At 35.0% G+C, this 15,679-nt stretch overlaps 2 protein-coding genes and 1 long non-coding RNA gene across 5 annotated transcripts; all 3 read right to left on the bottom strand.

The window, feature by feature from the left end:
• Positions 1 to 523: 523 nt before the first annotated feature.
• On the bottom strand, positions 524 to 4,236 carry LOC145076886 (membrane protein of ER body-like protein). 2 transcript variants are annotated; one of them, XM_079022684.1, is made up of 10 exons: positions 3,984 to 4,236; positions 3,544 to 3,909; positions 3,349 to 3,465; positions 2,416 to 2,580; positions 2,193 to 2,249; positions 2,056 to 2,103; positions 1,859 to 1,948; positions 1,600 to 1,764; positions 1,320 to 1,381; positions 524 to 1,231 (listed from the first exon to the last, which is right to left on the bottom strand). In XM_079022684.1, exons 1-10 carry the CDS (start codon positions 4,141 to 4,143, stop codon positions 752 to 754), a joined length of 1,710 nt encoding a protein of 569 aa, XP_078878810.1. In that variant the 5' UTR covers positions 4,144 to 4,236; the 3' UTR covers positions 524 to 751. The 2 variants fall into 2 exon arrangements, with proteins under 2 accessions (XP_078878810.1, XP_078878811.1); XM_079022685.1 differs by having other exon boundaries at positions 3,544 to 3,873.
• An 8,192-nt stretch (positions 4,237 to 12,428) lies between these two features.
• LOC145075041 (uncharacterized) lies at positions 12,429 to 15,167 on the bottom strand. The gene is made up of 3 exons (XR_013692267.1): positions 15,066 to 15,167; positions 14,754 to 14,966; positions 12,429 to 12,517 (listed from the first exon to the last, which is right to left on the bottom strand). It is a non-coding gene; the product is annotated as an uncharacterized LOC145075041 (long non-coding RNA).
• Positions 13,275 to 14,515, bottom strand: LOC145077146 (formyltetrahydrofolate deformylase 1, mitochondrial-like). Of its 2 annotated transcripts, none has more exons than XM_079022917.1 (6): positions 14,384 to 14,512; positions 14,230 to 14,303; positions 13,992 to 14,151; positions 13,819 to 13,917; positions 13,656 to 13,742; positions 13,275 to 13,562 (listed from the first exon to the last, which is right to left on the bottom strand). In XM_079022917.1, exons 1-6 carry the CDS (start codon positions 14,492 to 14,494, stop codon positions 13,416 to 13,418), a joined length of 678 nt encoding a protein of 225 aa, XP_078879043.1. In that variant the 5' UTR covers positions 14,495 to 14,512; the 3' UTR covers positions 13,275 to 13,415. The 2 variants fall into 2 exon arrangements, with proteins under 2 accessions (XP_078879043.1, XP_078879044.1); XM_079022918.1 differs by having other exon boundaries at positions 13,529 to 13,581; positions 14,384 to 14,515.
• Positions 15,168 to 15,679: the final 512 nt, after the last annotated feature.

The raw sequence follows: 15,679 nt of genomic DNA, 5'->3' as shown, positions 1-15,679 counted from the left end.
TATATATATATATATATATATATATATATGAATTTTGATGGTGCATACATTTGGATAAAAAAGAGAAAGAACAACGTTTGGCCATTGAAATTAAAAAAAAAAATACAAAATGGTTGTATGTGTATGTGTAAATGTATATGTATGTGTAGGTACTATATAAACAAGGAAGGAAGTAAATGGGACTTGTACTGAAGATGGAAATGAATTTTTTTTTTTTTCTATTTCTATACTTAATGTGAATGAACATAATTTATCTTTATGTTTTTATATATATGTAGGTATATATATATATATATATATATATATATATATATGTGTGTATATGTATATATATATATATATATGTGTGTATATGTATGTATGCATATGTATGTGAGTATGTGTATATGCATGTGTACCAATGTTAATTTGTTGGTGTATTCATAATCACATGTTTTTATATGCATAAAATGATAAAACATGAATTAGTATTGGGTTCCGATAAAGTTTTCAAATTAAGAGCTTCAACGATTAAGCACAATAATTAAGTGAAAAAGAAATGTCTCATTACCGGATTAAACCATCTCTGTTAAGCTTGTACAATTTAATATAAAAGAACCCAATATAGGTATGTTACATTAAACATCATTCGGTTTTTGCAACTTATAAACGGTTTTTGTGCAAAACAAGAAATAAATAGTGGATAATGATTCAAATTACTAACAGAAAAAATACAAATTACTCAAACAATATCATTCTCAATTCGCTTACATCAAAAAGATGCCAAAGAAGTGGTGCTGGCATGGGGTAGGAGAGACATACCGCCACCCAAACTTGTGTCAAACAATCCAAGCTCTGTCACCAATCTCGTAACCAGATTCCCAGCTACATAAGAAACACCGGATGTTGATACTGCAGTCGTAATGTAGTACACCACTGTCTTAAAGTAGTCCAAAACTCCACATTCATTGATGAAAGCCTTGAAAATTGCCAACAATGACACACATAAAAGCGACGTGATTGCAACCGCCGACATTGTAAAGTCCCTATCGTTTGTTTTATGAAACGTGAACCCGTATGCAACCGGTGGGACCATCCCGAAAATGACGAATGATAGTATTGCGAAAAATGCATGGAGTGGGAAATAATTGATCCGTCCGAGTAACTCTTTGTACTTGTTTATAGCTCCGCCTCCGCCTTCTGTTTGTTGGTTTGGGGTTTCCTTGTGGCAATCGTCTCTAAGGTCCCAAAGCTATATGTATATATATAAACTGTATCACTAAATGTGTCGTCGTTTTCTTAAAGAGACCGAAGTGTTTAAATGATAAGAGTTTACTCACATTGTGTCCTATAATGATGATCCCACCCATTAGACTTGCTAGCGCCAAAGCTATGATGTTCACTGTGCCACGTTATCAGTTGCTTGTTAGGATATGATAGTTGATATGGATTTACATATGGAGCCCGGTTGTGCACAAGGCCCAAAAAAGATTTAAAAACGTTTGTTAATTTTAAACAAATATAACAACATTCTATCACACCCAAACAATCACATTCATGCACTTGAAAATATAAAATACATGTGCAAAATAATGCACGCGTGCGAAGGTGAAAACTTACATGTAGCAGTATCAGAAGCAGCAGCAGATGCTACAATACTTAAGCTAGCAATCACCTCCATTAAACCTCCATAAACGATACTCTTCAAGATCTCTGCAAGAATACCCTCATAACCAAACCATGTTCTTCTTCCTCCAACTGCTGCATCCATAACCACCTCGTTTTCTGCATCATAAACATCAAATCATGTATTACACAAGAACAACAATCACAAGCACTTTGAGTTCGTTGTTTGATTTGGTTAATTTCTTGGCATTACCAGTTGGTTCTTCTGTCTCAACATCAATTGTCGTATCATCATCTACTGGAACATTGGTTGATGGAGGAATATAAGGTAGTCGATTACCACCTACAAATTAATTCAATCAAGAAATCAACAAAGAAGGACAATATTTATAGTTTGATTTAAACTTTCTATATATGATTTAATAATAATAAAATATACGATGACCAAACCTAGTAGCCTTTTCTTCTCTCCATCATTGTCAACAACAGATGTGACTTCTGCATAATAAGCGGATTATTTGAAAAAAGAACAATTAATTAATTAATTACCAACACTAAAATTTATTTTGTATGATTACGTTTCTTACCCTTGTCTTTAAGAATGACTGTAGAAGGAGGTTGGGGAGAAGCTACAGAAGGTTGACCTACGTACGAAATGAAACAAATTGGAACTTTTAAAGTTAGTTAAGATTCATGGCGTAAATCGGAAGTGATCACAAAACGAAACTTAAGTCAAAACATAACATAGATCTACGAACATTGATTGTGATCTATTTTTTTGATATTGATGATGAATAGTAAATACTTCACCTTTTGCGATCGAAGTATTCCCAGTGACATATTTAGGAAGCGTTGATTGATCGGGAATTATGACTTCTCGATTAACAAGTACTGGATCTGATTGTTGAGGATCTACAGCTGTTTCCGCCACCTTTTGTTTCTTTTTGAAAACCAAAAACATACTGAGACAGTTCTCTGTTTTTTTCCAAAACAATTTCAAAATTAATAAAAGATAAAATGAACAACATATACTCGTGAATTTTCAATGAAAATATGTTATTTAAATTATACTTTTTATCTTTTAGAATTTATTATATAAGTTATACAAATGCTATTAAGCTAGTTTTGACTTTTGAACTTGACTAAACCAACTTCAAAAAACTTATATAAAGATGATGATTATGAATTTAAAATTCTTAAATAATAAAAGTAAAAGCAAATTTTATTTTTTATTATCATTTGAAACACGATAAAGATATAATAATACTGTTCCTACATGAATACCAACATCAAATAAAAAAAGATGTAGAAAAAGTATTACATGCCAACAATTATAAATTTGACACTAGAGTAAAAGTCAATAATTGTATATAGGATACTAATAATCTAATTTTGAATGTATATATTAGTGAGATTTTTTAAACGATATAATCCATTATATTGAAAGTAATGCAAAATTTCTGTTTATATATTCGTAATAAACTATGAATTCGTATAATTAAGTACTATAAAGATATAAAATGAAAATTCAAAAAAGAAACACTTTTACAAAATTGAAAAGTAATAATAAAATAGATATTAATCTCTTTCAGATCGACTCATGATGAGGAAGAGTGGTGTCATATGATCAAGCTTTTACTTCCTCACATAAATCTCCGAACTTGAAGATATTGTTATTCAATGTGCAGTTTTGCACTAATTTTTAATTACAACTAGAACTTGTGTTTTGTAAGAATAAGTTACCATTTTCAGTAACCACAGGTGTCGCCGTCGTCCCTTCTACAGTAGTCTGTGGTGGAAGAACGTTAGCCGGGTCTGGTTTCTTTCGGAAAATGTCAAACGGGTTAAAACATCCATTCCCTGATCAACAAAAAAAAAGGTAATTAATTTTCATGCATGCTTGACCTCAAAAGTCAACTGTAATTGGGTATTAATTACCGGAACAAGTGAACAAGCTTAAGCATGATAAACATCCGACGAGATCGTTAGGATCACGTTGAGGCTCCTCCACGGGCACCACCGCTGGCTCCGGCGATCGGAAAGTGATCACTTTGCGACGAAGAATAACTTTGGTAACTTCAGCCTTGCAGTTTGGACAATGCATAGAATGAGTCGAGAGCTTTGGTTTCACCTTCTCGAATTCTAACTCGACTATTTCTTCTTCCACTACTTCTCCGGCAACTCCAGAACTTTCTCCGGCGTCCACATGTGAGTGTGAGTGTGACGCTTCTATTTTCTTGTACATGTTTTCATCAAATTTCAAAATATCTGAAATTTCATCATCGGTAGATGAACTTGAAGAATCTATTTCATGACATATAATCTTTCAGGAACTAGAAAAATTAGATCAATGGCATGATTCGACAAACAATCATTACCTTCGGAACTGCTATTTTCCGACGATCCACCATCAGCAACTTCTGATGATCCACTTGGGCCAACAATCGCCGACTTGTCCACTGTGGCAATGGCTTTTAATCCAACTTCAATCGCTTCAGACGTCTCTGGATCATACTGATCACCTATCGCTTCGACCATTTTGGGAGCTTTTCCGATCAGCCACCACAAAAATAAGCTTTTCCAAGGTTTTACTTACCTTGGGAATTTTGTGGCTTATTGGCTTGTTCGCTTTTGCTTATAGATCCTTGTTGTATTTATAGCCTAGAATTGAAATTAAGTCAATATTAACGTTGTTGTCATAGGTTACTTTGTCTCCTGCTAAATGGACCCACATATATTATTTAGTTGAGTAAATTATACGAATGGTCCCTATGGTTTAGGGTAATTTGCGTGTTTGGTCCCTAACTTATTTCTTTTAACTCGGAAGGTACATACTGTTTGTTTTTGCTACGCACTTGGTCTCTACTATTTGTTTTTGTTACATTTTTTGTCCCTGTATTACCTAAAAAAACTATTATTTAAATATGGAAAAGAAAAAATTACACGAATGATCCTTAAGGTTTTGTTTTTTCCCTAAATGGTACCTACGGAACAAACTTTGCACACAAAAGGCCCTTGTGACTAACTTTGCTAACAAATTCTGTTAAATTTTGTTAAATGACAAAAATACCCTTTGTTTTATGCACACAGATGGTCCTCTCTCTCTCTCTCTCTCTCTCTCTCTCTCTCCACCAGGTTATGAATTAAGGGTTTTCACAATTGCTTCAAAAATTTAAAAGCCAAATTTAGAAATTTGTTGGCAAACTGTGTTTTAGGCGTAGCTAAGACCTTTGCACCATGGAAAGATCATTCAAACAAAAGATCAAGCGTAGCTAAGAACTTTGCACCATGGAAAGATCATTCAGACAAAAGATCAAACACTTGGTGGGCAATAAGATCAAACATGTTCTCCTGTAGCATTTTACAAACTTGAAAGAACACCTGAAAGCATAAACATCGTTTCTACACCCATTTCCATTCTCATACTCTTCACTTGCTCATAACCCATTAACCCCTGTACCAAAAAAAGCATAATTTTGAATGGAAGATTCAATCACGATGAACAACATGAAGCAGTTTCATAAGCAATCAAATGCAAATCAAAGGAGAAATGAAGAAATGCCGACTAGTCAACCCCCACCTTGCTCACCGATATCTCCCAAGATTCATCAATTACATCCTCAGAGAACAACGTCTCCTCTTCACCCTAATCGAAATCTTGATCGGTTCCGCCTTCGTCATCCTCAGACCATCATTTACCACCATCTGATACTGGTAGAGGATATGAAATCCCACATGTGCAATGGAAGAAAAAGTTCAAGAAGAAGAAGTCATCTATCGGATCAGCGCTTTCCAGCAAAACCAGAAGGAGATGTGAGGGGAACGAGAGTGGTAGCTGCTTCCTCCGGTGAGCTTCTCATCTCGTCAGTTGATAGCATCACGAACAGTAGCAACGGACAGGAGGGTGCTAGCGGAGCTGTGGTTACCGGTGATCCTAGGTGTCACCGATGGTGAAGGAATGAAACAACAGAGGAATGAAGTTGAAGATGTAAAAGACCCATATATGAGAGAGAGGACCATTTATGTGCATAAGACAAAGGGTATTTTTGTCATTTCATAAAACTTAATAGAATATGTTAGCAAAGTTAGTCACAGGGGATATTTGTGTGCAAGGTTTGCTCCGTAGGTACCATCCGAGGGAAAATGGTTTCGTAAGGACTACTTTAGGGAAAAAGACAAAATCTTAAGGACCATTCGTGTAATTTGTTCTATGGAAAAATGGTAGGGTAGGTAAGATAAGATGAGGGGGGGGGGGGGGGGGGGTTGGGGGTGTGTTTATTTAAATAAATTAAAAAATCAAGGGAAAAATAGTATTTTTAGGTAAGACAGGGACCAAGTGCGTAACAAAAACAAATAGTAGGGACCTTCCGAGTTAAAAAAATAAGTTATGGACCAAGCGCGTAGGTGTCTCTTTCGTTGTTGTTCTTCGCATTGTTTTGTAAACCCATAGAATTCTAGGTAATTCATCTACCATTGTCCCTTTGCCGCATCTAATCTTGTTGCCAAATCGTGGACTATGGTCTTGTTGGTGACTTTTGTGTGGCCATTTGCTTCTGGGTGACCTATATATGTGAACTTTTAGTCGATTTGGAGATCCTCAAACCACTCCCGAAATAGATTGTTTGCAAATTGAGTCTCATTATCAGAGATGAGTGTGTGCGGTATTCTGAATTGGCATATAATTTGTTTCCAAAAGAACTTGATAATATTGTGTCCACTTGTTGTTGCTAGTGGCTCGGCCTCCACCCATTTTGTAAAGTAGTCTATTGCTACTACTAAGAACTTTACTTTCCCGGCGTTGTTGATGCTAATCATTGGTGTTGTCGTTCTTCTTGGTACTGGTACATGTTTCTGAAACTTCTTTCACTTATAAATGATATCCTCTGTATCTTGATACATGGTCGGCCAACAATATCTTAATTTAGCTTTTTTTTTGAACAATTGTTCTTGCTCCTTCATGTGCTCCGACTATTTCTTCATGCATTTCATTTATGAGGTATTCTGCTTCGTTGATGCATATACATCGTAGCCTAGGTGCTAGGTATCTTTTCTTGTATAGGATTCTATTTTGTATTACAAATGATGGTGCTTTAATCCTTATCATCCTGGAATGCTGGTCATCTTGTGGTAACTTTCGGTCAGATAAATATTCCATTATTGGATTTCCCCAATCATTTGTTCCTTCGACAATCGATATTGTTGATAACTACTCTATTGATTTGGCTCGTACTATTTCAACCAATAATTGCTTATCCAGGTGTGAGAATGTCGATGATTCTAGCTTACTTAGTGCATCTACCAGGTTGTTTTTGTACCTGGGTGTATGTTGTAATTTGTAATTTTTGAACTGTTTTATCAATGCCTTTGCTATTATTGCGTATTGCATGAGGTTTTCACTCCTAACTTCGTATAGTCCATTTGTTTGATTTGATACTATCATGGAATCTATAAAAGCGCGTATATGCTCGCATCCCATCTTAATTGCTAGTTGCAATCCTCCTATGAGTTCGTCGTATTCCAACTCATTATTTGAAGTAGAGAATTCAAACCACAACATATAAGTTACATCTTATTCATTTGGGATGGTTAATATTAATCCTATCCCTGCTCCTTGTACGCTAGAAGACCCGTTTGTGTGTAGAATCCACTCGTATTTGCTAGCATGTGTGTAAATCCACTCATATCCGCTAGCATGTGTGATGCCCTTGCTTTTGATGCTAGCTTCTGCTATTGCAGATACCTCCCCATTATTGGTTATCTCTATTATGAAGTCTGCCAAAGCTTGGGCTTTGATGCTAGTCCATGGTTTGAAATCAATCTCATGTTCTCCTAGCTCGACTGTCCATTTAACGAGTCGCCCTAATTTCTCTAGTTTTAATAGCACTGCCTTATTAGGGAATTAGTTAATACCTCAATTATGTGTGCTAAGAAGTATCTTCTCAATCGTCTCGCTGCATTGACAAGTGATAATGCTAGTTTCTCCATGTTTGAATATCCTATCACGACTCCCTGCAATATCCGACTGACAAAATATATAGGTACCAGTCCCCCCCCCCCCCTATTAGCTACCAATACTACACTTGCTGCCAGTTTTGATGTTGATAGATAAATTGTCAGTGTTTTTTCTGGGTTGGTGATGTCAAGGCCGATAGCTCTGTTAGTGCTACATTGAATTTCCTTAGTGTCATTTCTGCCTCCTCTGTCCATTTGAAATCCTTTTTGTCTAATACTCTTTTCAGTGTTTTATAGAAAGATAGCATCTTTTCTGTTGATTTCTCTAGCAATGGTCCCAATGCCACTAACTTGTCGTTTAATGTATGAACCTCTTTTACAGTTTGTGGTGACCGTAATTGCAATAAAGATTCTATTTTCTTAGAATTTTCTTTATTCCCTATTTCGTGATCACGTAACCCATAAACATGCATTTCTCTACTCATAAAGGAATTTTTGGGGATTTGGTTTCATGTTGATGGTTCTCAAATTTGTAAAGTTTCCCTGATGTCTTCCAGGAAAAAATCATCATTTCGGATTTTGATGGCTATGTCGTCCACATATACCTTAATATTCCAGTCGATCTGCGGTTCGAACACCTTGTCTGCTAGCCTTTCGTAAGCTGCCCCTACATTTTTTAGCTCGAACGCCATTTTAGTGTAACAAAATGTTCCCATGTCCATGTGGAAAGAGGTTTTCTCTTCATCTCCTCTATGCATGTGAATTTGATGACATCCTTTATATGCATCAAGCAAGCTTTTCCATTTATGTCCATACAAAGATTCTATATTCTCATCAATGACTTCCAGCAGTAGCACTCCTTTGGGCATGCCTTATAAAGTCGACATAAATTCTCCACTGTCTGTCCCCTTGTTTTACTAATATCGGATTGTCTAACCAAGGCGGGAATGACGACTCTCGGACTATCCCGACACTCACTAATTTATCCACTTCGTCGTTTATCGCTTTGTTCCATTCTTTGGACTGATCTCTTTTTTTCTGTCGAATCGGTCTCACTCCCAACTTATCATTTAACTTGTGTTCTATTACTTGCCTTGGCACTTTGACCATGCTGTTTGGTTGCCAAGCAATTACATCGGTGTTTTCTCTCAACAAACTTGTCAATTTTTCTTTCAACTTCTTTGGCAGTATAGATCTGATGCAGATTCCTTGCTCTTGGTATGTATCGTTTATTATAACCATTCTTGGCTCGTCTTGAGTTTGTTGTGGCCTTTTCATTATCGGGTTCCTTTTCTGCTATAAATGTTAATGTCGGTGTAACCAATGGTTAATTGTGGACTGCCTCATATGAGTCATATCCAACCAGGATCCAAAATCTAATTAGATAACGTATTATTGATGTGATCGTTTCGAATTTTTTTCATGGCGCTTCTTCCAAAAATTATGTTATAAGGCGATGAGGACTATATTATAGTAAATTCTAGTATCTGTGTATTTTTGGCTTGTGTTTGATGGTCTCATAATGTTAATGATGATGATACTATTCCCAAGGGCCATTGAATGCCCGACAATGTTTGTTAAATGTGAATCATGTTGCTTGAGCTTCTTTTTCATCACCTCTGGTAACCTAAAGAAATTGTGTTCGTATAAAATTTATGTCGAACTTCCACTTTCATGGTATATTCAATGGATGCATATGCCATTAATATGGTTGTGTATTAGAATTCTCTCATCACCCTTTATTTGGGTTTTATGACTTCGTTGTGTGGTGAATATTTTGTGCAAGACCGATGCGTCGTTTTCTTCAAACTTTTCGTCTTGGTTTGCTGTAGCGAGTAATAATGTTGTTGATATTTATCATGTTTTTATTGTGAATACGTTTCTCAGTTTGATGATACAAATGGCATAAATGTTGCTACGTGGTTTTCCGGATACGTAGTAGCTAATTTTTGACAACCTCTTCTAACGATATTAGATAAATACTTATATTTATATTATTAGAGGGTGTGTTTTGTAAATGTGTCTACTATATATACACATGTATTATGTCGATTATAAGATATACAAGATACCCTTTTATTAAGTTTTATAAATGAGCACTCAAGAAGACACGTTGCAAAAGCAAGATAAAAGCTAGGTTAGAAAGCCATATTGAGGGATGGACCCCGATATTGCTCTCTGATGCCTAATTTAGATATCAGTTGAAGCTGTGAACACAAGTGCAAGGTTTTACATGCTGTCTTGCGTTACCCAGGTAAAGACAACTAGGTTGTTTGTATTGCTTTGTATTTTATTATTGCTAAGATTTGTACTTGTGAATGACTCCTAGGATATGTCTTATTTCTCATCTTTTGATCAATGTATATCAGTGTTACTTTACGGGTTGATTATTCTGAATAGCTATGCTTTTGGCGTTTATATACAGATCTGGTGTGACCGGGTTAGTATTGATCTAATGGGCCGGCCCAAGTACACCATTAAATGTTAACATAAAAATATGTAATATATTTTGGATTGTAAGAAAACTTCAATTAGTGTGAAAAGTAAAATAAACATATACTTTAACAAAGATTTTGAAACACCTCTTTGCATACATCATTGGATGTTTGATTGGTAAAATTGCCATATATATCTAAAATCAACAACTTTAAACCTTCTCCGCTCTTTATTCTGGATAAAGCAACATATAATTATCCGTGTGTTAAAATTGGTTCTTGCAAAAACAAACCAACATGTGATAATGACTGGTTTTGGCTTTTATTTATTGTCATAACAAAATAAACATGGGAAAATATATTTTTTTTGGATTTGAATGGAATTTTGTTTGAAAGTGCATCGCTATAATTCATAAAAATTAAAGTAGGTTGATGTTATTTACATATAATATAAATGGTATCTATTATTAACATATATTGGAAAAACATAAAGCAAATATGGTATTTGTTATTATAACAATCCTAAAATTTGAGAGTAGACTTTTAAATTTATAAAGTAAATAAACTAAAGATGATTAATATAATTAATCATCAAGGAATAATCATATCATAAATTGATATGAACTTTAGAAAGTAAGAAGTGAAACTCGTAAAATTCTAAAAGTTAAAGTGGCCAAAAGTGTCAAGTTGGCAAAGTGAGTTTCACCAAAGGTTTGGTCCGCTTAATGAAGGACGAACCACCAAGTTTATAAAATGTATGAGGAATGACTTATATGCCAAAACGTAAGTTAAAATCACAAATATTGAGGTTTGATGCACTACAAGAAAAACAACCTTTTACGACGCTCATTGTGTGTCGTAAAAGGCTCAGACGACGCGCAAATGCGTGTCAAGGAAGGCCCTGTCATAAAGAGAGACGACGCGCATTTACGACGCTCATTTACGACGCGCAATTACGATGCGCGTTTACGACACGCAATGCGTATCAAGGAAGGCCCTGTCATAAAGGAAGATGACACGCATTCGCGTGTCGTAACCTTACGACGCGCGTGTTAATGACACGCAATGCGTATCAAGAAAGCCCCTGTCAAGAAAGGCCATGTCATAAATGAAGATGACACACATGTTTGCGTATCGTAATTTTAAATGTTTAAAAAAAATAAATTTATATATTTATTAATTTTTAAATTAAATTTGCATTTAATTTCTCATAATAGAAATAAAATACCATATACAAAAAATACAATCCATTACATAATATAAAATAAAATTTCATACTCAAAAAATAAAATAAATTGCACAAATTGTAATGTCATACAAAGAATCATTCAAATGTTAAACAAATATAATACATTGCTAACATGGGTTATACATTCCTATAAAACTAACAAATAATCATACAACTTTGTTTCTTACTGGAAAGGAATGTCAAACATGATTACAAGTCTCCCTTAATCTTGATTACTCACCTGCTTAAGTAGAATGTTGTTGTTGAGAAGGTTACCTAGCAACAGAGAAGTATACCAAGACATTTGTAGGAGAAGAATACTCTCAATAAGATAATTTAATTAAAAAAATGTAATGATAATGATAATGAGTTCATACCTGTGAAGTAGTGCAGAATGCTCATCATCATATGTATAAAGCTCATACTGCTTTGCAAAAGCATTTCCAAGAGAAATGACCCAATCAATGTCTTGAACAACATCCAAAGTTTCTGCAAGAAACTACAAACAAAAAAAGAAATAAATAATAATGACATGAAAAGTAAGGCTATCAGTCTATAACCTCAACAATAAAACAAAACAAATTATTATTAAAATCAAATAATGATAATACAAATTGTTAAAAATTATGGGACAGCAGGGTCTTCTATGCATGTAGATTGATAAGGTTGTTTCTTTTTTACTTAATAAAATCAAAATGACTTGTCGTGCTAAGTGAGAGGTTGGTCACTTTATGTATTAAGACCCTCCCTATTATGTATTAAGACCCTCCCTATTACAATATTACCCTTGTTTATTTTCTTTAACGTGAGAGGATTGGGAGGAAAAAAGAAGAAGGGCAAATAGGTAATTAGTGTCTTAACCAATTATTTCATTCTGTCCAGGTTAAGTGAAAAAGAAACAGCCATGTAAGAGAAAACCAAAACTGTTGAAAATAAAAAATAACTATAAAAACAGTATGCAGGGGCATTTTGGCCCAAAACTGTTAAAATCAAATTTTTTAACTATAAAAATAGTATGGAGGGGCAGTTTGGTCCAAAACTGTTAAAATCAAATTTTCTTCACGATTATTTCCTACTGCTTACATGAGACCAGATTTGGAGGTTGAGCAAAAAGAACCATATCAGCAAGTACCATTTTACTATAAATAGAGTATTTCTTTCCAATCGTATTCAAACAGGGAAGCGGGTATTATTATAAGGGAAAAAAGACTTACTCTTGGGGTTTGATGAACTCTCATAGGCCAAAAAGGGAACATGTCAAAAGTAGCCGATGGCCTTGGTACTGTTGTGTATAAAACTGCAACAAAATTACACAGTTAAAAAAAATCTTTTACAATAAATCACATCCAAGAAATTAAAAACAAAACATAATCACACATTAAAAAAGATTGAAGTGGGTAGAAAATGGATAGCTAATCCATATCTTTTGACACTTTCAAACCCTCTTTTTCTAATTAGACATACTAATAAATGTATGTTCTTGAGGGTGTGGTTTTCAAGTAACAGATAAAAGTGAACACAAACTCAAAACTCAAAAACATACAGGACAGTGAAGCAGGTCCATCCCATGACTCCATTAAAGTTGATGACCAGGGAAATCAAAACTACTATTGTTATCTTTTATAAGAAGACTTCAAGTATCCTTCCACTTGTATATTATATATTATGGGGGTGTTTGGCAAAAAAAAAAAAAAAAAAAAAAAAAAACTTATTGCTTATTAGCTTATAACTTATTAGGTTATAAGCTAATAAGTATGGGGTAACTTATGAAAAAATGACTACTTATTAGAGGTTTCCATCAGAATAAGTTATTTTTTATCCAAACACTTTTTTTTAACTTATATATAGCGGTGTTGAACCTCTAATAAGCTAATAAGTTGTTTTAATAAACTTAGCCAAACATCCCCTATATCAATCAAAATCAACAACAGTTTCCCTATTCAAACAAGTATCACACTAGAAAACACAAAGTTTGACAGAGAAGAAAACTCCAACAACAATGAATTTAAGGAGAACTGAGAATGCACATATATCTTAGTATTATGAACACACAATGACTCTTAATTTATCTTATTATTGGATTGGAACAAGAACAACTTAAATTAGAATGAATAATTAAAATGAAATACAAAAACTTTGCAACACAAGGAATATAATGGACTCTGTAGTTTTGATCAGCATCATTTTGAGCTTACTCAAAATACAACAGTCCTGTTGTGTTGATAAGGTAGAACGCGTAACTCACAATATGACTTGATTGCCTTCATAAGGCATTGTTTTTCAAGATTCTCAGATTTCTGAATAAAACTCAGCAAATTATCCTTGTGCGAGACTCTCTCAACCTGCAAACCCAAACAGAAACTATTTGACTTTTCACCTTAGCATATATATACTGCATACTACTGATACTGAGAAACTTAAAACTCTTTGATTACCATCTGCTCAATGATTGGGCCCCCATCAAGCTCCTCCGTGACAAAATGGGTTGTGGCACCAATCAATTTGACCCCAGCTTCAAAAGCCTGTCATTCTCCAGTAAAAAACATAAAAACATAAAAAGCTTAAAACAGAATTTGGAAATTGGAACACAGAACCTGCCTGCCTAGATGGATTTCCTCCCTTGAATGATGGCAATAAGCCATGATGTATGTTGATCACATCCTTCCCATATCTTTTCAAAAAGTTTCCAGACAACACCTGTCCTGGGTAAATAAACAAATAAGACCTTTTTCCCAATCCTGCTGCTATACTACTACTAGAAAAACATTTACCTGCATGTATCTAGCAAGGACCAAGAAATCTGTATCTTCAACCAACCCCAATATCTCATCTTCTACATTCTTCTCCTTTGACTTGGACAGATAATGATATGGAATCTCATGTCTTTCAAGGAACCGCATCACATGGGTATTCCCCACCCTATCATGATTGCTGTTCAAAATACAGACATATTATACACATCATTTACTGGTCAAAGATAACAAATAAAAAAAAAGTTCCATGCTTTACCTGATTACAGAGCTTATCTGAACCGAAAGTTTTCCATCTTGCCAAGCATGCAGTAGATCAACAAGACAATGGTCCTGCACCAGAAACCTCCTTACTAATGTAATACTATTTTTGGTTTTCACTAACAATTTTTTCTAGAAAGAAGAAGAAGAACCTGCTTAGAAGCAAGAAGAGCAATTTTATATTTGGGGTCTACAGAAGGCACTCGAACAAGCGATTTAACTGCATTGAACATCTTTGATAGGTCAAGTAAGTCCTCGTTCATTTGCTTCCGCTGCCATTTAATTGGGTCGAACACAAACTCACTGAAACACAATTTATTCTTACTTGTTACTTATCAACTTCATGTCAAGTTGGGATTATTAGTAGATTAATATACTTGCACTTGTAAAACCAACATACAGGGGAAAAAATCCATTCATTGATTGGGATAAAAAAAAAAAAAAAAAAAGATGCCCAACGTATACAGGGGAAAAAATCCATTCATTGATTGGGATAAAAAAACATACAAAAGAAATACGAACCTCCTTTGAAGTCATTCAATCTGGCTAATGCAGAAAACGGATCGTCGTCGGTATCAGCAAGTGATGACTATATTCCTTTTTCTCTATTTCTTCACATCACCATGGCACCTCCGACCCACCACGACCGTCGATGAACACCAACAGCAATCCCTTAAAATGTTATGAAATTGAGGCTGACCCGCCACCGACTGAATCGCCACAGTAGCATATCGCCTGGAGAATCCAAATAAGAAAGAAGAGGTGGGGAAAGGAAGCAGATGGCAGAAGGAAAGGAAAAGAAAGAAAATAAAATAAAAGGAGTCGAGACGAAACCTGAAAGTATTCCACTTGACCAAGAAAAAACCCTAAATCTTCTCATTTTCTGCAATCGATTGTAATAATCACATCAACATGGCACCTCCGACTCACCACCACCGTCGATGAAGACCAATCGGGAAATCGAAGCAGATCTTTACCAGTTGCGTTCATAAGAGGTCGGAGTGGATATTAGCGAAAGCAGCGATGGTGGAGAAAATGAGAAATAGTTAGGGAATCGATGCCCTCTACCAATTAGATCACACGGGACCAACAGTTTTTCCTTCCTCCCAACCCCGAAAGACGTTGAATCAATGCCCTCTATTTTTGGAAGTCGGATCGATGGATACTCGTCCTTGTTAGATTTTTTTAGGCTTCAAAATTGATAGATTTTTTTTTTGATTCTTTCAATTTTGAATCAGAAAATGAGAAAGAGTTAGGGAAATCAAGAGTGCAATGCTCGTCCTTGTTAGGTTGAAGATGAAAGATAGATAGAAGATAGAAAAAAAAAAGGCGGGTTTTCAAAATTTTGGGGATTTCATTTCCCCCCTTGTCTACTAAAAGCGCGTTTCATTAAAATTATAAAGCGACAGGTACAGACGACGCGCGTTTAAGATAAAGCGCCCTCCGTG

This window comes from Lactuca serriola, chromosome 9 (genome assembly GCF_051521515.1).
Source record: "Lactuca serriola cultivar US96UC23 chromosome 9, Lser_US96UC23_V15, whole genome shotgun sequence".
NCBI classification, from domain to species: domain Eukaryota; kingdom Viridiplantae; phylum Streptophyta; class Magnoliopsida; order Asterales; family Asteraceae; genus Lactuca; species Lactuca serriola.
Note: the sequence above shows the minus strand (reverse complement) of the source record. Positions and strands in the feature narration are given on the sequence as shown.

Excerpts from the sequence above, each read along its gene's own strand:
- LOC145076886 (XM_079022684.1), bottom strand. The coding sequence starts at position 4,143 with ATGGTCGAAGCGATAGGTGATCAGTATGATCCAGAGACGTCTGAAGCG. Across the intron at positions 2,104-2,192 it reads AGTCATTCTTAAAGACAAGG|AAGTCACATCTGTTGTTGAC; the intron begins GTAAGAAACGTA and ends CTTATTATGCAG. Across the intron at positions 1,765-1,858 it reads TGAGACAGAAGAACCAACTG|AAAACGAGGTGGTTATGGAT; the intron begins GTAATGCCAAGA and ends TTTATGATGCAG.
- LOC145077146 (XM_079022917.1), bottom strand. The coding sequence starts at position 14,494 with ATGAACGAGGACTTACTTGACCTATCAAAGATGTTCAATGCAGTTAAA. Across the intron at positions 14,152-14,229 it reads CAGATAAGCTCTGTAATCAG|CAATCATGATAGGGTGGGGA; the intron begins GTAAAGCATGGA and ends TATTTTGAACAG. Across the intron at positions 13,743-13,818 it reads GAGGAAATCCATCTAGGCAG|GCTTTTGAAGCTGGGGTCAA; the intron begins GCAGGTTCTGTG and ends GGAGAATGACAG.